This window comes from Eulemur rufifrons, chromosome 3 (assembly GCF_041146395.1).
Source record: "Eulemur rufifrons isolate Redbay chromosome 3, OSU_ERuf_1, whole genome shotgun sequence".
Classification (NCBI taxonomy): Eukaryota; Metazoa; Chordata; class Mammalia; order Primates; family Lemuridae; genus Eulemur; species Eulemur rufifrons.
In genome coordinates, this window is record NC_090985.1 from 23,708,446 (window position 1) to 23,729,942 (window position 21,497).

General features: G+C 38.5%; 1 protein-coding gene and 1 non-coding gene across 4 annotated transcripts in view; one reads left to right on the forward strand and one right to left on the reverse strand.

The window, feature by feature from the left end:
* The window catches only part of TUBGCP5 (tubulin gamma complex component 5), a 40,340-nt gene extending 21,400 nt beyond the window's left edge, over positions 1-18,940 (reverse strand). The window contains exons 1-10 of one of the 3 annotated variants that reach the window (XM_069465836.1): positions 18,795-18,940; positions 16,588-16,641; positions 16,371-16,479; positions 10,623-10,719; positions 9,735-9,814; positions 8,707-8,842; positions 3,552-3,666; positions 2,896-2,985; positions 1,826-1,877; positions 1,034-1,280 (exon numbers count right to left, since the gene is read on the reverse strand). In XM_069465836.1, the coding sequence (XP_069321937.1) occupies positions 1,034-1,280; positions 1,826-1,877; positions 2,896-2,985; positions 3,552-3,666; positions 8,707-8,842; positions 9,735-9,814; positions 10,623-10,719; positions 16,371-16,479; positions 16,588-16,641; positions 18,795-18,940 (1,126 nt within the window). Of the gene's footprint in view, positions 1-1,033; positions 1,281-1,783; positions 1,878-2,895; positions 2,986-3,551; positions 3,670-8,706; positions 8,843-9,734; positions 9,815-10,622; positions 10,720-16,370; positions 16,480-16,587; positions 16,642-18,794 lie in introns of all 3 variants that reach the window. The other 2 variants (XM_069465835.1, XM_069465833.1) reach the window with 2 other exon arrangements.
* On the forward strand, positions 12,946-13,052 carry LOC138382049 (U6 spliceosomal RNA). The gene has a single exon (XR_011233226.1). It is a non-coding gene; the product is annotated as a U6 spliceosomal RNA (small nuclear RNA).
* Positions 18,941-21,497: the final 2,557 nt, after the last annotated feature.

A 21,497-nucleotide genomic window follows, 5' to 3' on the forward strand; every position in this document is an offset into this window, starting at 1 on the left:
ACTGTGAAACCTACGTCAGGTCTGCAGTCTGGCTAATGTGCTGTGCCAGTGTCAGCGTCCCAGTCTTGATCATGTACTAGAATTACGTAACGTTTCCCCACTGAAGGAAGCAAGGTGATGGGAACATGGGACCTTTCTATACTATTTTTTGTGGTAATTTAAAATAAAAGTGAAGGGGGAAAAAAAACTATACTGGGTTACAATTTTATACCTGCCACATTGGTGAAGACCAAAAAGTTTGATAACACGCTGTTGGCAAGAGTGTGAGGAAACAGGTATTCATACATATTGCTGGCAAGAGTATAAATTTATTTTCCTATACCTCCCTGGAAAGCAATGTGGCAAAACCTAGCATAATCACACATGCCATTATATATCACTGGACCCAGCGATTCCATTTTTAAGAACTTACCCTACAGATAACTTGCTCCATGTGTGTGATTACGGATATGTCTAAGTGGTTATTATTGCAGCACTGCTGGTAACACCAAACGATTGGAAACAACTTAAATGTCCATCAAGGAGGATTGGACTATGATACAACCAAACGGTGAAACACTCAATTTGTAAAAGGGAGAAAGGAGGCTCTTTATGTAGTTGTACAATACAATCCCCAAAATTTAAATTAGAGAACAACTTAAAGAGTAGTATAACGACTATGGGTTTGTGTACATGCATAGGCCTCACTTGTGTATGTCTAAACTACTTCTGGAAGGATGTACAAGACACTGAGGACCTGGTTGTCTCTGGGGAGGGGAAATGACTGGCTCAGGAACTAGAGCAGGAAGAAGAATTTTTCACTCTAAATCCTGTAGTTTTTTGATTTTTAAAGATATGAATAGCTTAAAAATATAAATTTTAAACTTTAAAAATGAATGCGTTCATGAGATTGTTTGTTATACAACTTTCAAACCTCACATCAATGAATAACCTAAATGGCATTCAAAATCTGAACTATTCAAACTAAACAGGACTTCAAACAAAAAAAATGAATTGTATGTCTTATGACTAAAAGTGAAGAACATTTAAATACCATTATTGATGATGCACTTCTCAATTTCTGTAAGTTCCTCTTTGAAACTAATGAAATATTTGTACAGGGCCCACATGAAAGCCTGATAGGTTCTAAAGGGAGCTTCAGTCGACTTCTTAGGAACAGAACCACTTCCAGGTGGCAAGCTTTCGGAACTGTGTCCCATGACTTCATCGATGAACTCCTGGAGTCGAAACACAACCTGGCCATATGCTGCTATTTGTTCCAGCACAGATCGTAAACAGCTCTACGACAGAAGCAAATTACAATTATTTAAAGTTGGTCTTCTGTAAACATTCAAATTCATTTTCCCCTCACAGTAAAATATTTATTTTGTGATTGTTTTAAACAGTATGTTTAGAAGACAAAGTAATAAAATTACGAATATTTAGTTTTATATTCAAAGAAAAAACACCATTAATTTCAATAGAATATAGAATTGTGGCTTATATTTTTTAAAAACACATATAAGGTAAATGTACTGGGGGCAAAAAACTTATAGATATTACAGCTTTCACAATACAGAATGACAGAAATAAAAGGCAGAAAATGCCAATCAAAATCAAATATGTCACAAACAATATTAAAGAATTCTCTAAGTACTGTAAAGATGCACAACTTAACTTTCTTTTTGGATCTTAAATGTATTTAATAGTTAATTTAAATACTATAAAATGTCCTAAAATTATATTGCCACAGTTTAAATACTATCATTTAATTCTTGAATTACAATAAATACAAATAACTTACGTGTGTCAAATGAGTTACTATGATATTGTTTCTCACTGTTACCTTCCCATCTATCAACTGAAATATAAAGAGCTTTTTCACTCCTGAAAGTAACCTGAAATGAAATTAAAAATGGATGAATGTACTTTAAGTCTAGAAAATGTTCACTATAGTATGCCCAGGAAATTTTTATTGAAAATTCAGAATTGGGGGGCAAAAATAAGAATTAGAAATTATTAGATAACAAGAAAATGGAAGACATCGATCTTTTTATCTGATTACCTTAAGATAGGCCGGGCGCGGTGGCTCACGCCTGTAATCCTAGCACTCTGGGAGGCCGAGGTGGGCGGATCGTTTTAGCTCAGGAGTTCGAGACCAGCCTGAGCAAGAGCGAGACCCCATCTCTACTAAAAATAGAAAGACACTATATGGACAGCTAAAAAATATATATAGAAAAAAAAAAATTAGCCGGGCATGGTGGTGCATGCCTGTAGTCCCAGCTACTCGGGAGGCTGAGACAGGAGGATCCCTTGAGCTCAGGAGTTTGAGGTTGCTGTGAGCTAGGCTGACGCCACGGCACTCACTCTAGCCTGGGCAACAGAGTGAGACTCTGTCTCAAAAAAAAAAAAAAAAAAAAAAAAAAAGACTCAAGATACTTCAATGTCATCTTACAGAGAATTCTAAAACAGTGTTGCCAAAGTATCTCCCTTACATACTTCATGGATGACCGAAAAAGATCCTCCCATTTCTACGAATGTCAATATCATACTTTATGGTGAGAGCACCAGCACCTGGAATTTCTGTAGTGCTAGCACCACATATTGCATTAGATTCCTGGCTTTCAGGTATGGGCACAGGCTTTCATTGATACACTCTGCCTATTAAAAACAGTCAGCAGCAAACTTTGCTTTGAATTCATATTTTAAAAAAATGATGGACTAATCTAATTAAGTCATATATTAAATTATTTAACCTGGAAAAGAAGTAAATATATCAAAATCTCACAATCTCCACAGTCAAATCTGAAATCTAAACTTCATACCTAATGGCCTATCTCTAGTTTGCTTGTGAAAAACCTCAGAACACTTTCCTTTAAAGCCTTCCAGACTATTAATTAGGTTAACAGATCTTACCATAGGGTTTCCCGAATAACCTGTGTCTCGGTAACAAAGACTCTGTCATCTGGAACATACAACGGATCGCTGCTGTACAAGTGTTGGTCCCTGTTAGCAAACATCAAATGCCAACAGAAAGGTTTGTAACTAAGTAAAATAACTTGTCTCAAAAGATATATGCAATTTAGTGCTAACTTAAATAATAATCAATTAAGCAAATAAACATAATAAACACCTAAATGCCTCCCATATTTATTTTCACAAGTCAACTGAAATACTCTGAGAAGCACTTTCAGAGCAGTTCCAATTGTTATGCTAACTGCTGATTTAGGCAAATGTTTAAAACTATGCAATGTTGCTTTTTGGAAAACAGTAAGTGCATTTTTGTAATAAGTGTACTAAAACAGAAATCAAATAATGGCCTAATATGTACCAATACATTCACGTTGAAATTAACAATAAAAAATCAAAACATAGATTAAAATTAAATATTACAATTTCATTATTTTCACTAATAATAAAATAATTAAAAACTGTTCAATTAGAATTGTTAAAAACAACTAACAAGTTTAAATTTCAGGGAAGTACTTGATTTAAATCACAAACCAAAGCCAAATGTTTAAACATCAAAGTTTCTTCTATCATTACATTAAAACAAAAATGTAGCTTCTTACCAGACAGCAGCTAAATTGGAGTGCAAATGTAAACTATGAGGAAACCGTGAGGGCCTAGCCGTCCAGTACTGATGAACTACGTGCTGTTCTAGCCAGCTTCGGTCATCTGGTTCATCTGCTGGAAATAAATGGAATAAGTTTTAGTTATAATAGTTAACAAAAAAATAAAATACTGGGTCAATTCTGCCACAATATCTGGACTTATGACTCTAGTCAAATATACATCTGAAAATGGTTCTTCAACTATAACAGCTATTTGACATTATTTATATACATATGATCACTTATTTAAAATACACATACAAAATTGAATTAAATGTCATTGGTTAGAAAGTAAAAAAAAAAAAACTCTCCATTTTAAAATATAAATTATATAGTTGAATAGTTCAATAACCATTAAGGAAATTGAAATGTTAACTAAAGACCTTCCCAATCACCTCTAAAGCCTCAGAACTGGCACTGAATGTTCAAGGATTAAATTCATGAGTAAATAAAGACAATGTGGTATATATATATATATATACACACCATGGAATACTACTCAGCCATAAAAGGAATGAAATACTGTTGTTTACAGCAACTTGGAGGGAACCAGAGACCATTATCCTAAATTAAACATCTCAGGAATGGAAAACCAAACACCATATGTTCTCACTAGTAAGTGGGAGCTAAACAATGGGTACACATGGGCACAAAGCGATATAAAAGGACATGAGAAACAAAGAAAGGGGGAAGGTGGGAGGAGGGTGGAGGATAAAAACTTACCTTTTGGGTACAGTGAACACTATTCTGGTGATGGACACATCAAAAGCTCTGACTTAAACACCATACAAGGTATCCATGCAACAAAAATACTTATACCCCACAATTAATATTTTGAAATAAAAATAAATAAGTAAACAAATTTTCAAGGATTAGATGATCTCAATGTTACACAGGTTATTTCAAAAAGTAGAAAAAAAGAAAGCTTCTAACATTTTATGAGGCCAATATAACCATGTTATTAAAACCAGATAAAGATATAAGAAAGGCAATTCATCAAAGAATAAAGATGAAAAATCCGACATTAAAAAATAACTAGTCTAATCCAACAATATACTAAAAAATAAAATGATCAAGGATACTGCTCAGAAATTCAAAGAAAATCTATCAATGTGGTAATAGGATAAAAGAGAAAAACTGTGAGATTATCTTACAGATAAAGAATAGCATTTGATAAAATTCAACATTTATTTATGACTTAAGGCTCCTACAAAGAAAGGGAATAGAAGGAAATTGTCTTAATTTGATAAAGGCATACTCAGAACTAAACCAAACAACCATCATACTTAATGGAGGAGTTTCAGGTGCCACCACTTAGGGATGAGACCCGGTAGTCCAAGAAGCTCACTCCTACTGCAGTTGCTTACTCTAGCAACCTCCAGAGGGCTGGGCTGGCGGGCCAGAAAAGACACTTGGTCAACAGGTCATGAAGAAGGTATAAGGTATAAGAATTGGCAGGAGGAGATAAAAAACTGTCAATATTTGTATATGATACTAATCATCTATATAAAAAACCCAATGGAATCAAAAAACTATCATAATTAACAAGAGAATTCAGCAAGAATGCTGGATATAAGGACGACTTACAGAAACCAACAGTGCTCCTCTATACCAGGAATAAACAAAACAGGCAACATTCACAATGATAAAAAAAACTATAACATAGTAGAAAATAATTAACAAATGAACACTCAAGATCTTCAAAAAGAAAATTTCCCAAATCTAGTAAAAGACACAAAAATTAGGAGAAATGTAGATGTTATCATAACAAGGATGTCAATCCTTTCCAAATTAGATCTATAAATTCACTGCAATCCAAATCAAAATCCTAACTGGATTTTTTTTTAAAGGAACTTACCATACTACTTCTAAAATATCTGTAAAAGAATAAAATTTCATGGCCGGGCGCGGTGGCTCACGCCTGTAATCCTAGCACTCTGGGAGGCCGAGGCGGGTGGATCGCTCAAGGTCAGGAGTTCGAGACCAGCCTGAGCAAGAGCGAGACCCCGTCTCTACTAAAAATAGAAAAAAATTATATGGACAACTAAAAATATATATATAGAAAAATTAGCCGGGCATAGTGGCGCATGCCTGTAGTCCCAGCTACTTGGGAGGCTGAGGCAGGAGGATCGCTTGAGCCCAGGAGTTTGAGGTTGCTGTGAGCTAGGCTGACGCCACGGCACTCACTCTAGCCTGGGCAACAAAGTGAGACTCTGTCTCAAAAAAAAAAAAAAAAGAATAAAATTTCACAAATAGCTAAGCCAATTTTGGAAAAGAGCAAAGCGGGTGAGGAGGAGATGTGCTTTCTATGATTAAGACATAATATTACAAAGCCATATAAATAAAAACTGTTCCTGGGCCAGACTCACACTAAGGGAACAAAATACAAAGTTTGGAATGAATATAGTCATCCCTCGGAATCTGCTGGGGATTGGTTCCAGGACTCCTGTGGATACCAAAACCCGCAGATGCTCAAGTCTCTGATATAAAATGACACAGTACTGGCATATAACCTATGCATATACTTTAAATCACCTCTAGATTACTTTACCTAATACAATGTAAATGCTATGTAAACAATTGTTACACTGCATTTTTTGTAAATTTGTATCATTTTTATTGTTGTGTTGTTATTTATTTTTGTGAATATTCTTGATCTAATATTTGGATGCAGAACCTTCAGATACAGAGGGCCAACTGCACATGTATTTAAGGGAATCTGATAATACAATAAAGCTAGAACCACAAGGCAATGTGGAAAGAATGGATTGTTTCCTAGATATTGCTGGAAAAATTGACTCATGAGATGGGAGAAAAATACGCTCGACCCTTTAACATCACTTTATATGCAACAGTGGACCTGATCATCACTAAAGACTCAAATGTAAGTGATAAAAAAACAAACAGAAGAAAAATACGGGGGAATGTTTTTGTTGAGAAAAATTTCAAGACCCAAATACTGACCATATGAAAAATCCACAGTTTGAGTGCAATAAAATATAAAAAAATTTGAAAACTCTGTTTAAAGGGTATCATGAAAAAATGTTAACAGTCAGGTGACTGACTAGAAGATATCTGCAATGTCTAAAATCTAGGAATGAATATGTAGATCTGCAAAGAACTCTGAGGGGTGGGGTAGGCAGGAAGGTTATTAAACTTCAAAGAAAAATGAGCAAATGGTATCAAAAGACAAGCAAGTCACAAAAGGGGAAAACTTGAGGGACCAACAAATACATAAGGAAGTCCCTAAATCGCTAGCAGTCAGATAAATGCAAATGAAAACATCAATGACCCAAATCGGAAGGGGAGATCTTATCAAGTACTGATGAAATTGTGGGGGCAGGAACTTATATTGCAGCCAAATTCTCACGTGGGTCCAGAGTGGACAAAGTACTCGGTGTGGCAGAGGAGGCGAAGGCAACTCAGGGCCTATCTACAAGGAAACAGCTAATTGAAATAAGGTAGTTGTAAGCTGCAGAATCCTACGCAACAGTTAGGAATGAAGGAAGCAATGTTCATACAGCATAATACCAGCTACGCAATTAAACAGAACACACCAACACAACGTGTCTTACAAGAACTCGGTGTATATAAGCACATAAGATAGCAAATACATGAGAACAGGTGCTTATAATTAGACTGGCAGACAAAAGGAATTAGGAGTGGGAATCAAATAGCAGAAGAAAGAGAAGAAATAAACAAACTAAAAGGTCCTGCATGGACTAGTGATGAAGATGTGCTCTAAACAGAGTGGCATGATAATATCACTTGCCACCCTGAAGGTCCAATTCAACAATTAAAAAGAAAAGAAAGAGAAAAGAAAACCAGAAAAGCATTAGGACACTAAGTCAGCTTTAACTACCTAATGTCCATCTGGCAAAGTTCGAGTGCAGAGAACAAGGCCTAGTCATGGGAAACTCACTGCAGTCTCGCCTTTGTTTCCTTATCTACAAAATGAAAAGTAGGATTAGATGATCTACTCTTTTTTTTTTTTTTTTTTTTGAGACAGAGTCTCCCTCTGTTGCCTGGGCTAGAGTGCCATGGCATCAGCCTAGCTCACAGCAACCTCAAACTCCTGGGCTCAAGCAATCCTTCTGCCTCAGCCTCCTGAGTAGCTGGGACTACAGGCATGTGCCACCATGCCCGGCTAATTATTTCTATATGGTTTTAGTTGTTCAGCTAATTTCTTTTTTTTTTTTTTTTTGAGACAGAGTCTCTCTCTATTGCCCAGGCTAGAGTGAGTGCCGTGGCGTCAGCCTAGCTCACAGCAACCTCAAATTCCTGAGCTCAAGGGATCCTCCTGTCTCAGCCTCCCGAGTAGCTGGGACTACAGGCATGCACCACCATGCCCGGCTAAGTTTTTCTATATATATTTTTAGCTGTCCATATATAATTTCTTTCTATTTTTAGTAGAGATGGGGTCTCGCTCTTGCTCAGGCTGGTCTCGAACTCCTGAGCTCAAACGATCCGCCCACCTCGGCCTCCCAGAGTGCTAGGATTACAGGCGTGAGCCACCGCGCCCGGCCGCAGGTAATTTCTTTATATATATTTTTTAATAGAGACGGGGTCTTGCTCTTGCTCAGGCTGGTCTCGAACTCCTGAGTTCAAACGATCTGCCCACCTCAGCCTCTCAAAGTGCTAGGATTACAGGAGTGAGCCACCGCGCCCAGTCAGTTGATCTACTCTTTAACGTTGCTTCCAACTCTTTCTAGATTCTATCAATTCATAACTCCTCCCCTAAAAACTAAAAAAGCAGACTTTCAAATTGGAAAATAAATTGTATAGATCTTTTCCTTTTATTTAGTTACCAACGTCAGCAAAGTTAATCCTTCTCCAACAAAAAATAAATGGAAATATTTAGGACTAACAAAGTTCTCAGAACTGTAAAAAAGAAAAGAACAAAACTATACTCTAAATGCATTAATTCAACATTAATTACAGTACCACTACTTAGGCATTATATAAAAAAGATCTAATGGTTTTAAAAGATTTGTTTTATAAGGATGGCAGATCTTACCCAATATCTTGATCATATGGAACTGATCTCAAAGCTTGTCTTTCCCTCTAGGGAATTCCTCTATCAGAAAAGTCAGCAACCAACAACACACAATACCTTTCCAGCTGACACAAGGACCCAGGTTTCTGTTTTGATCTTGTTCTTCTAATGGCGTCCTGTCTACCTGAATTCCAGAGTCCTCTCTGCTTAAGGGCTGTTGATCATCTTCGTCTTCACTTTCTTCAGACCAGATCTGATTTAGAAAGAAAATATGCTTACCCTTACAGAGTGTGACACTTACAGCTATTTAGGTTAAAAGATTAAGAAAACTTTGGAAGAAAAGCAAAAACGTTGAAGTAACATGGACAGAAAAATAAAAACTAAATGAAATTTTTTAAAAATCCCTTGAAAGTGGCCATTATAGGGATGGAATTATTATTATTTTTCTCTTTTTCTATAATGATGTTGGCACCATAATGAATGGAATTAATTTTGGTGGCAAAAAATACAGGTAAATGTTTTTGTTGAGAAAAATTTGAAGATTCAAATACTGACCCATATGAAAAATACACAGGTTTGAGTACAATATAAAAAAATCATGGATTCTGTTTGAAGGATATCATGAAAAAATGTTAACACTCAGGTGACTGACTAGAAGATATCTGCAATATCTAAAATCTAGGAATGAAAGATCACAGGTCCTTAAGGGACATTAGTATTCACTCCTTTTAATTTCTTAGTACTAATGATTTGGCTCAAAATTCTAATAAGTAGAGGCCTCAGCCTCCCGAGTAGCTGGGACTACAGGCATGCGCCACCATGCCCGGCTACTTTTTCTATATAATCTTAGTTGTCCAGCTAATTTCTTTCTATTTTTAGTAGAGACAGGGTCTCGCTCTTGCTCAGGCTGGTCTTGAACTCCTGACCTCAAGCGATCCTCCCGCCTTGGCCTCCCAGAGTGCTAGGATTACAGGTGTGAGCCACCATGCCTGGCCATAAGTAGAGCTATTAATAATAACTACTCTGGCTTAATGAAGAGTGTTCTTGTTTTCACTAAGTTGATCCAGGGCAGAAGGACCCATTAACATCATCTATATCACTTGGCATGTATTTATATTTTCAATAGCAAAACTACTGCCACTTACTGGTGTGTCCACGTTTGGACCAAGGTCAATTTCTTCACCTTCCATCAGGTATTTTCCCCAGTCAAAATCATCTTTTTTTTCTAAAATGTAATAGAAGAACTTCTTCAGCATTATCATAAATAACTGAAAAAAACCCAAAACTATAGCAAAAAAAGGCCAATAAAACTCAAAATAAAATATACTCAGGAAATGAAAGTACAAAAATATTAAAACAATTAATAAATTGATATTCTAATACATTTTACACTTTAATTAACTCACTCTTAAAGGTGAATTTTCTCTTTAAATAATTGAAGGTAGTTTAACTTACAAAGTTAAGAACTTACATAGTCATCCCTCAGTATCTGAGGGGAATTGGTTCTAGGATCCCCACACCTGCTAATACAAAATTCCAGGGATGCTCAAGTCCCTTATATAAAGTGGTAGTTATACGCATATAACCTCTGCACATCCTCCCATATACTTTAAATCATCTCTAGAGTACTTATATTACTTAATACCATGTAAATAGTTGTTACATTGTATTTTTAAAAATTTGTATTTTTAATTATTTATCTAATATTATTTAAATAATTAGATAAATATATCTAATTATTTATTTACTTATTTTGAATATTTTTGATCTGCAGTTGGTTGAATCTATCGATTTGGAACCTGCAGATACAAAAGCTGACTGCATTTTAAATGAAATTTGGCAATTGCATCCAAAGCAACAGAAATATTTTAGTTTTGCAGATTTTTACAACTTTTAATAAAATCTCAATGTCTACCAATTAAGTAATAAAATCAATTTCTCTTTTATTTCTTATGTGTTAAAGCATCCATCTGGTAACATACCCACTTCTTCTTTTCTTTTTTTTTTTTCTCCTCCCCTTCCCCTCAACATACCCACTTCTTTATCTCTTGGTGTTTCCACATAATTGCTGTTCGAAGGAGAATCAGACAGACACAGAAGAAGTGACAGTATGGAATAATGTGCATCTGTCTTTAAAACAAAAAATGAAGAACATGAATCACTGAGGTTGGTAAACGCTTTCTAAACTAGATTTGAGTAAATGAAACTCCATGATAGTTATGTCTCTAATTCTTTTCCTGGTTTGAGAAAACATGAGTTATACCAAAATAAATTCTAATCTCTAAACTTTTTTCATAGTTCAAGTATGTATACAGGCCGGGCGCGGTGGCTCACGCCTGTAATCCTAGCACTCTGGGAGGCCGAGGTGGGCGGATCGTTTGAGCTCAGGAGTTCGAGACCAGCCTGAGCAAGAGCGAGACCCCATCTCTACTAAAAATAGAAAGAAATTATATGGACAGCTAAAAATATATATAGAAAAACTTAGCCGGGCATGGTGGTGCATGCCTGTAGTCCCAGCTACTCGGGAGGCTGAGACAGGAGGATCCCTTGAGCTCAGGAGTTTGAGGTTGCTGTGAGCTAGGCTAACGCCACGGCACTCACTCTAGCCTGGGCAACAGAGTGAGACTCTGTCTCAAAAAAAAAAAAAAAGTATGTATACATAAGGAACCTCAAAGCTATCTGAGGTCTGAGTTCTACATTTCTTTTTTTTGAGACAGGGTCTCACTATGTCGCCCAGCCTGGAGTGCAGTGGTACGATCTTAGCTCAGTGCAGCCTGGAATTCCTGGTCTCAAGCGATTCTCCTGCCTCAACCTCCCAAGTAACTGAGACTACAGGTGCATGCCACCACACCTGGCTAATTTAAAAAAAATGTTTTTTTAGAGACGAGGTCTTGATATGTCACCCAGCCTCGTCTTGAATTCCTGGTCTCAAGTGATCCTCCTGTCCTAGCCTCCCAAGTATCTGGGATTATAGGTGCAAGTCACTGCACCTGGCTTGAGTCTTATATTTTTAACAAGTATAAGACTTCTGATAGGACATCTGAAAAACTGAAAACCTTTTCTCTAAGATCTGAAACATGACAAGGATGCCCACTTTCACCACTGTTTCAATACAGTTCTAGAAGTTCTAGCTAGAGCAATCAGACAACAGAAAGAAATAAAGGGCATCCAAATTGGAAAGGAAGTCCTTGTTTGCAGACGATATGACCTTACATTTAGCGAAACCTAAAGATTCTACAAAAAACTATTAGAATTAATAAATTCAGTCAAGTTGCAGGATACAAAATTAACATACAAATATAAGTAGCATTTTCATATGAAATGGAAAAAAAAATCTGAAAAGGAACAAGAAAGTAATCCCATTTACAATAGCTACAAATAAAACAAAACACCTAGGAATAAATTTAACCAAAGAAGTGAAAGATCTCTGTAATGAAAACTATAAAACATTGATGAAAGAAATTGAAAAAAATGGACACACAAAAAAAATGGAAAGATACTCCATTCTCATGGCTTGGAAGAATCAATATTGTTAAAATGTCCATACTACTGGAAGCAATCTACAGAGTCAATGCAAGCCCCATCAAAATACCAATGACACTCTTCACAGAAATAGAAAAAATAATCCCAAAATTCACATGGAACCACAAAAGACTCAGAATAGCAAAAGCCATCCTGACCAAAAAGAACAAAACTGGAGGAATCAGATTACCTGACTTCAAATTATACTACAGAGCTCTAGTAACCAAAACAGCATGGTACTGGCATAAAAACAGACACATAGACCAACAGAACAGAATAGACAACCCAGAAATAAATACACACATCTGTAGTGAACTTAGCTTTGACAAAGTTGCCAAGAACATACAGTGGGAAAAGGACAGTCTCTTCAATAAATGGTATTGGGAAAACTGGATAACCATATGCAGAAAAATCAAACTAGACCTTTATCTCTTACCAAAAATCAAATCAAAATGGAGTCCAAAAATATATCCTTATATTTATGGTAAATTTGTTTTTGACAAAGTTGCCAAGACAATTTGATAGGTAAAGGATAGCCTTTTCAACAAACAGTGCTCAGACAGTTGTATATCTGTAAGTAGAAAAAACATTACCTTAGACCCTTTCTGCACAACACATACAACAATTAAGTCAAAATGGATCACAGGCCTAAATGCAAGTGTTAAAGCTATTATATAAAACTTCTAGAAGAAAACAGAAGAAATATCTTCATAGCTTTGAGTTAGGCAAAGAGTTCTTATACATGACACCAAAAGCATGAGCCATAAAAGAAAGAAATTGATAAAATGAACTTCATTAAAATCAAAAACTTTTGAGCTTTAAAAAATACCACTAATGCTCACTTCAACAGCAAATATACTAAAATTGGAACGATACAGAGAAGATTAGCATGGCCCATGCGCAAGGATGACACGCAAATTCATGAAGCATTCCATATTTTCAATATATATAACCTAAACTTTTATACCCCCATAATATGCTGATATAAAAAATAAAAAATAAACACCACTAAGAAAAGGAAAACCCAGAGATAGGAGGAAAATATTTCTAAACCATTTTTCTGATAAAGAACTTGTGTGAAAAATAACTTGGTAACTCAATAAGAAGAAAAATAACTCAACTGAAAAGATGCTTAACATCATTAGGTATTAGGGAAACATAAATCAAAACCACAATGAGATATTACTGCGTACTATCTAGGATATCTATAATCAAAATGACAGGCAGTAACAAGTGTTGGTAAGGATGTGGAGAAACTAGAACCCTTATACATTGCTAGTAGAAATATAAAATGATGCAGTCATATTGGGAAACAATTTAGTAGTTTCTTAAAAGGTTAAACCTAAGCCTACCATATAAACCAGCAATTCCACTCCTAGAAATCTACCAATGAGGAATGAAGACATGACCATACAAAGCTTGTACAAGCATGTTCATAGCAGTTCACTATTCATCATAACCCAAACCTGGCAACAATCTGAATGTCATCCACTGTGAATAAATAAAATATAGCACAGCCATACAAAAGAATACTATTCAGCAATGAAAAGGAATAGAATACAGACACATGCTACAATATGTATGAACCTCAAAAACTTTATGGTAAGTGAAAGAAGCCAGACACAAAAGACTGCATAATGTATGACCTCATTTATATGAAATGTCCAGAAAAGGCAAATTTATAAATACAGCAAGCAGATCAGAAGTTGCCTGGGGTTGGGGTAGGAGTGGGCACTGATGGCAAAGGGGCTTGAGGAAAACTTTTGGGTACTGGAAATGTTCTAAAACTGGACTGTCATGATGGTTGCATAACTATACATTATTAAAAATCAGGGAATTGTATATTAACAATGGATGAATTTTATGGTATGGAAGTTATATATCAATAAAGCTGGAAAAAAGTGTGAAGCTATTGTTACACTATAACAGATGTGTCTGAGATGCCACATGGAAAGACAGAAAAGGGTATCCACCCCTTCCTCATGTAAGCGGGGTGGGAACCACCGACAGAGAGGTGGATAGCGAAGCAGATAGGACTGCACAGATTTATTCATTCCTTTAACAAATATGTATTGTCTACTGTGTCTAGGCGCCTCAGAACAAATCAATCATAGAGCCCTGCACTTGTAAAATTTGCATGTTACAGGGGGAGACAGTCAACAAACAATTACAAACACAATAAAGAAGTGAAATACATAGTATGCATCGAGACAATACTTGAGTTTAATATTAAAGGCTGAGCTTCCTCAGTCAGGAGAAAGGGGAAGAACAATGAAGTGAGGCCTAGGATGTGCCTCAGCAGAGTGAGGGATCATGGTCCTGCCATGTGCAGGGAGCCCGTAGCTGAGAGTGTACAGAAAAATGACCTGAGACGGCAATGGAAGGTCAAAGCAGGAATCAAAAGTTACATGCACTGTCTCACTTAAATGTCCCGCATAACACAGTTATTTTAATTGGTACAAATTAAACTGAGAGTAAGTCGTTTGCCTTGCCAAAACGGAGATAGTAATATAATAGTACCTAGTGAATATGGTGAATACTATCTCATGAGTATGAGATAGTAATATAATACCACCTAGTGAATACGGTCTTTATGAGTCCTAAAAATGCTTGCCATTATTAATATTTAGGTGTGACAGGGTCTAAATATTCAATTCTACAGTCTACCCGGAAAGCTATATGAAATCAATCAAGAAAATATCTAAAAAAGATCTGCCTTGGCCGGGCGCAGTGGCTCACGCCTGTAATCCTAGCACTTGGGAGGCTGAGGTGGGCGGATCGTTTGAGCTCAGGTCGAGACCAGCCTGAGCAAGAGCGAGACCCCGTCTCTACTAAAAATAGAAAGAAATTATATGGACAACTAAAAATATATAGAAAAAATTAGCCGGGCATGGTGGCGCATGCCTGTAGTCCCAGCTACTCCGGAGGCTGAGGCAGGAGGACTGCTTGAGCCCAGGAGTTTGAGGTTGCTGTGAGCTAGGCTGACGCCATGGCACACTAGCAGGGGCAACAGAGTGAGACCCTGTCTCAAAAAAAAAAAAAACAAATCTGCCTCCTTGCCCCATATGGTCCTTGCAGGGTATGAATTCAGAACACTACAGCTCTCTCTCATTCTTCCAGAAATATCTTTATAGGCCTTTCCTTAAATAGATGAACAATTTTAAAAAACTGTCTAAAGCTCTCTTCCTGAAGACACCAATTCCCACAGTTGATAAAGAGAAAGCCAATCAATAACAGGATATTCTTCAAAGGTCACTATGAAGATTAAATGAGTGATACAAGTGTGTAGTAAAGGGTTAACTCAGCAGCTTGTGTTGCCCAAACCCTGACATCCCAGAGGTCTTTAGGAATGATCCTTGATGGGTTCCTGAGATAATTTATGAGCCCCTGGGATATCCTGCTGAGAAGGGTGTTTCTGCATGCCAAAGGCCTGGGGCCACGCTGTATCAGTTTGACCAGTTTACCTTAACAACATAACTTATGGTGAATGCCTGTTTTCATATGCCAGAGACCCTCGGTTTGACCTCCGGAGGGCTGGACACTGAGTAGGTAAGGTCAGTGACGCAGGCACTGTCTGCCTATGTGACCAACCCCCAATAAAAACCCTGGACACCAAGGCTCAGGTGAGCTGCCCTGGTTGGCAACACTTTGCACGTGTTGTCACACACCTTCACTGGGAGAATTAAATACATCCCCAGGTAACTCCACCAGGAAGGGACATCTGGAAACTTGGGCCTAGTTTCTCCCGGACTTTGTTCTATGCACCTTTTCCCTTTGCAGATTTTAATCTGTATCCTTTCACTGTAATAAACTATAACAGTAAGGTAACAGCTTTTTTTGAGTTATGTGAATCCTTCTGGTGAATCATTGCACCTAAGGGTGGTCTTGGGAACCCCCAGCACAATATGAAAGTGAACCTGGCATTAATAAGCATCTATAGGCAGTTATTTCCAAGCTCTGGGAAGGCATTTGAAAGTTTTAAGATATCCGAACAGTGCTATTATTTGTGCCCATCTCTGATCTCTATTTCAACAGTAGGTTTGAGGCAAGAAGATGATTAAACAAGAACAAGCTCTTTCATCACAAGCCGACACACACTTGATTTGATGGCAATACTGAAGTCAATTTCTAGGAGATCCTGTTCTAGCCAGTAGACAATACTAAGATAGAACAAATGTTCAAACGTTAACGGTAACAAGTTGACAATAATCAGACAAAAAACAGTGTACACAATAGAGATCTTATAATTGAAGGCATACCTTTATTTCCTTTATGCTATGAAGTGATGCATTTAGAAATTCCTCAGTTAATCTCTTCCAACTAGCAGCTTTGCTGAGATCAGAATGAATGATGAATTTTTCATAAATTCTAAAATATAAAAAAACTATTATAAAGTTCTATTAACAAAAAGATCTATAAGAAAATACATGTATTTCTGAATATATACATATATATATGAGAATAAAACTGACTTACCCTTCTATTGTCTTTTCTATTTTGTGGCTGTTGACATCCAAGAAACGGTGAAATCTAACAAAGACAAAATGCAATTCTTATGCCAATTTTGCCCCATAGCTAAGTAAAGTTATCTCACAGCCCTTCGCATCCCCCACACACTCTGAACTCAGCTGTACACTTCCAGAATGGAGTGCACCTCATCTTCCATTACCTCTACCACCAGGCAGGCAAATAATTGCAATTTCTCAGAGACTGCTCAAGCATCCTTTCCTCAGCACACAGGTGCATCCTGACCCTCCAACCTTGTCCTCTGGCTCCTTTACCCTCCCATAAAGCTCTGTGTCTAACTCCAGCAGAGCACATTCTACATCATGCGTTCCTCGTCGTTTTTATGCCAGAGTGAAGCCCAGTGAAGCCTAAGGACCCTTTCTGTGAATAATGTTTTTAAATGCATAAAATAAAATACAAAGGAAACCAAATATATTGAAATACAGTTGTCAACTATTTCAAAAAGTTTATGATATAGCAAGAGATATAGTTCTTTGTGAAAACATTCAATAACAAGATCTAGCAGTGGGTCAAATAACTACCATTAAAGTAACAGTAAACAATATTTGGAAATGTCTACAACTCTTAACATGACCTGAAAATAGTACGTGTTTCTACTGGTGCCAAAGTCATAGGTAGGCTAACACCACTGTGGTTTGTGGCCTTCATTCATAATGGAAGGAAATGCTACTTTTCAGTCAGAGGTTAGTATAATTTTTTCCTCATCCAAATTTATAAACACCTAAATTATACCTTTGGACCCTCAGGTTAAGAACCCCTATTATACATCACACTGTAATTGATTTTTGTCTCTTTCTTAAGGACAGAGGCTGTATCTTACCCATCTCTGAATTTCTAGCTCCTAGAACATGGCCATAATTTTCAAAAATACAAACGTGAACTACTCATTTTTCTGCTCGATTAAAGCATCATAAAATTACAGCATAGCTTACTCAACTCTTGTTTTCTGTGTGTTAGTACCAAAGCCAGCAATGTGTACTTAAAAGAAGCAAATTACGCTACTTAATAATACATCTAATTCTATCCAAGTAAATGGCTGAGTGGAACACCACTTTACCTACTGTAATTTAGTTTCTCAATCTGTAAAAGGAGATAGTAACTTCTAATGTCTCTCTCAACTCTAAAATGATGACCATCTGCCTACTGCCATTTATAAAGAGAAAAATTATTTGGGATACAACATTTCTGTATTATATGACCTATTTCATACATGGCTATTTTTATAAGTTGCATTTAAGCACTAAGTTTATTATTTCAGAAACTTGGCATGCTTTCAAAGAATCTGAAAGCTCTCTATTCCTATTATAAACTAACTGCATTTTATGGCTAAGATCATTAAGGTAATCAAGATTACATATTTTGAAAAACTGTTCACTACTCAGGATTTAATTTACAGAAATTAAACAGGTAGAATATTAACAATGACTAACATTCTTTTGGTAATATTAATAATTCCATTATGGGTAATGACCAAAAAATTGTTTAATTTACATCACCCATAACGAAAAACAGGAGATCTGACTCCACCTAAATATCTAAACTGTATAAATCTTCAAAAATTAATTACAAGAGAAACTGCATTAGAAATTGTATTACATGACTCAATGTACTATGTGCCAGGAACTGTTCTAGGTGCTGGGATACAACTTACATTGTAGCTAGAGGTCGAAATGGAGGAGACAGAGTAAACACTAAATAAAATTATTCAGTGTGTTATGACTTGCATTTTGGAAAAGCTAAGCGAAATCTGCAGTGGCCTGGGCAGGGAGAGGGAGTCAGTGAGAACACAATTTCAGAGCGTGACCGTACTTTTGCTCTAAAAATTCACTTGCCCGTTCACTGAAAAAATGATTTCTGACGTGCCATGCACTGCGCTAAGTGCAGCAGGCAAAGCAGGGAACAGGGCCGACACCGACGTGCTGTCTAGCGGCGCAGCGCTGAGGGGTGCTGACGCTCCACCACCCACAATGGGGGGCGGGGGACACCGCCTGCGAAGGCCTCCCCGAGGCTGTCAAGCCCACTCCCCCACCCAGGATCCCGCGGCCCGGCTGCGCGCCCCGCCCCGCCCCGGGCTCCGGGCTCCGGCGGGCGGCGGGAACGCAGGCGCTGGACCCGGGTGCTGCGGCCAGAAACCGGCCCGCGCGCCGCGCCCACACCTGAAATTAGACCAGGCGAAGTTTAGGGCGAGCTGGAAGTTGGGGTCCGCCTCGTCCTGGAGTCCAGTGACGCGCCGGACGAGCTCGCGCACATCGCGCTCCTGCTCCCTGTCCAGCCGGCTCCAGGACGGCCCGGGCCGGGACATGCCTCCGTGCTCCACCAAAGCCGCGCCTCCCCGAGCTGGAGGCTATTGTCGCGAGAATTGGGGACTCCCGCGGCGCTGCGCTTCCGCGAGGTTTCGGCCATCCTCGCGAGAGTTCGTGTCAGCCCCCCCCCCCCCCCCCCCCCACACCCCTGTTGGGTCTTGGCGCTCTTTCTTACTGGCGGCGGGGGAGTGCGTTTTTTTGTCGAGCGACAATAAATTTGACAGTGTCCTTAGAGTGAGCTGTTGTTTCAAATTAATAGCGGCCTCTGGCTATCTTGGTTGACAATTTAAGTTCTGATGATTTTGAGAGCAACCAGTTAGTTCTCCAGTTCGGTGTGTCAGTTCGCACCTGCATTTCCAGGTACGATGACCTGGCTTCAGTTTCTCCTAGTGATGTTCTCCGCTGATCTCTCAGTGGCCCTCTAGCCACACAGGCAACTGCACGCAGCGGGTGTTGGCAAAGCGGGTTGTCCTGGCACACAGCTTGAGTGCTGAAGCCTCGCTCCTGCTCTCACTGCTCTACGCAGTGGCCAGAGGTGGGCATCATAACCCTAGCTGGCCAAGGGTGGAGGGAGAATCGTCTTTGTTGTTTGTAACTAAAACTGTACCTCTTAACTAATAATTTCTGTTAACTATTGCTCATAACAAACCATTCCAAAACTCTCTAACATATACCTCTTTTAATTTCATTTTTCTTTTAGGAACTACTAGGCTTTCATGTTTTTATTGCATTGCATTACTGTACTAAAAGTTGATACCACCTAAAACATCGACTGCACATGATTGCCCAAATCCCATAAGAAGGAGAAAATCATAGCAGTAGAAATGATTCCACAGAAAATAATTTATACTCTCTCCCTGGGCAACCTTTTCTTTTCTTTTTTTTTTTTTTTTTTTTTTTGAGACAGAGTCTCACTCTGTTGCCCAGGCTAGAGTGAGTGCCGTGGCGTCAGCCTAGCTCACAGCAACCTCAAACTCCTGAGCTCAAGCGATCCTCCTGTCTCAGCCTCCCGAGTAGCTGGGACTACAGGCATGCGCCACCATGCCCGGCTAATTTTTTCTATATATATTTTTAGCTGTCCATATAATTTCTTTCTATTTTTAGTAGAGGTGGGGTCTCGCTCTTGCTCAGGCTGGTCTCGAACTCCTGAGCTCAAACGATCCGCCCACCTCGGCCTCCCAGAGTGCTAGGATTACAGGCGTGAGCCACCACGCCCGGCCAAGGGCAACCTTTTCCATGTCACTTTCAACTGTCATCTATGTATGCTGGTAATTCTCAAATCTGTATGTGCAGCTCATATTTTTCTTGACACCCTAAACTCATAATCTAACTGCTGCTTATACATCTCCAGGAATCAAAGTGAGTGTATATATATGCATAGAAGTATATTTATTTATTGTCTGTTTCATCCACTGGGGTATCAGCTCCATGAGAGTCTTGCTTTCTGACTAGCACATGTAATAATACCTGGATCATAGCTGAGACTCAGTAAATAACTAATGAAGGAATAAATGAATATCTACTTGGATGGCACAAACACTCAACCAAATTCATTCTCTTGCTTCCTTGTCAGCCTCTCATTCCCAGTTTCTTACCGTACCCAACATCATCCAGCCAACAACCTGGTAGTTACACTGGACTCCTCTTCCTGCTCTCTCTCCTTCACTCTTTCTTTCCTCTCAGTAATAAAGAACACCGATTTGATTTCTGAATATTCTCTGAAGTCTTCCCTCTCTCTCTTGTTGCCTTACTTCAGACCCCAGAAGCCTGGGAGGCCTCCTCACTTGGGTCTCTGATTTCAGTCCCTTATCACTCCAGTTCAACCATCTCCACACAAAGCTATAACATTACTCCCCATTGTCCACAGCAGGATTTCTTGACCTAGGCATTATTGACATTTGGGGCTGGATAATTCTTTGTTGTGGAGGGCTGTCTTGTGCACTATCAGATGTTTAGCAGCTCCCTGGCCTCTACCCCTAGATTCCAAGAGCAACTCTCCCCAGCTCCAGATGTGACAACCAGAATGTCTCCAAACATTGCCAAATGTCTTCTGGGGGGCAAAATCACCCCCAATTAAGAACCACTGGCCTACAGGATAAATGTTTAATTCCTGAACAATAGTGTTCAGGAATTTTCAGGGGCAAGAAGACTCAATATCATAAAAATGGCAATGCTCTTCTAACTAATCAATGCAGTCTCACTCAATCTGCAAAATGGGTGCTAGATGACCTGGCTTTCTGATATCCCTCAGCCTCATGTCCTATTGTTTTCTCCTTCAGGCACTTGGAGAGACTGTACAGGGAGGAGGAAATGTCAGAGAAAAGATCAGTGTCACTGGGACAAGGCTAAGTCCTTGCTCTTTAGAGGCCACTTCTAGGCCCCAAGTGGTACTGAGGCTGGAATTGTTGTACTCCTTGGGCCTCCCTGTTAACCTGCATCAGCACCCTACTCCAAAGTAGAAAAGTACCTCCCGAGAACATTTCTCAATCTCCCTCCAGGTGCTGGGAGGCCTGGGGATCAGGGTATGGGTCCTGCTACTGTCCCATGTAAGGCCAT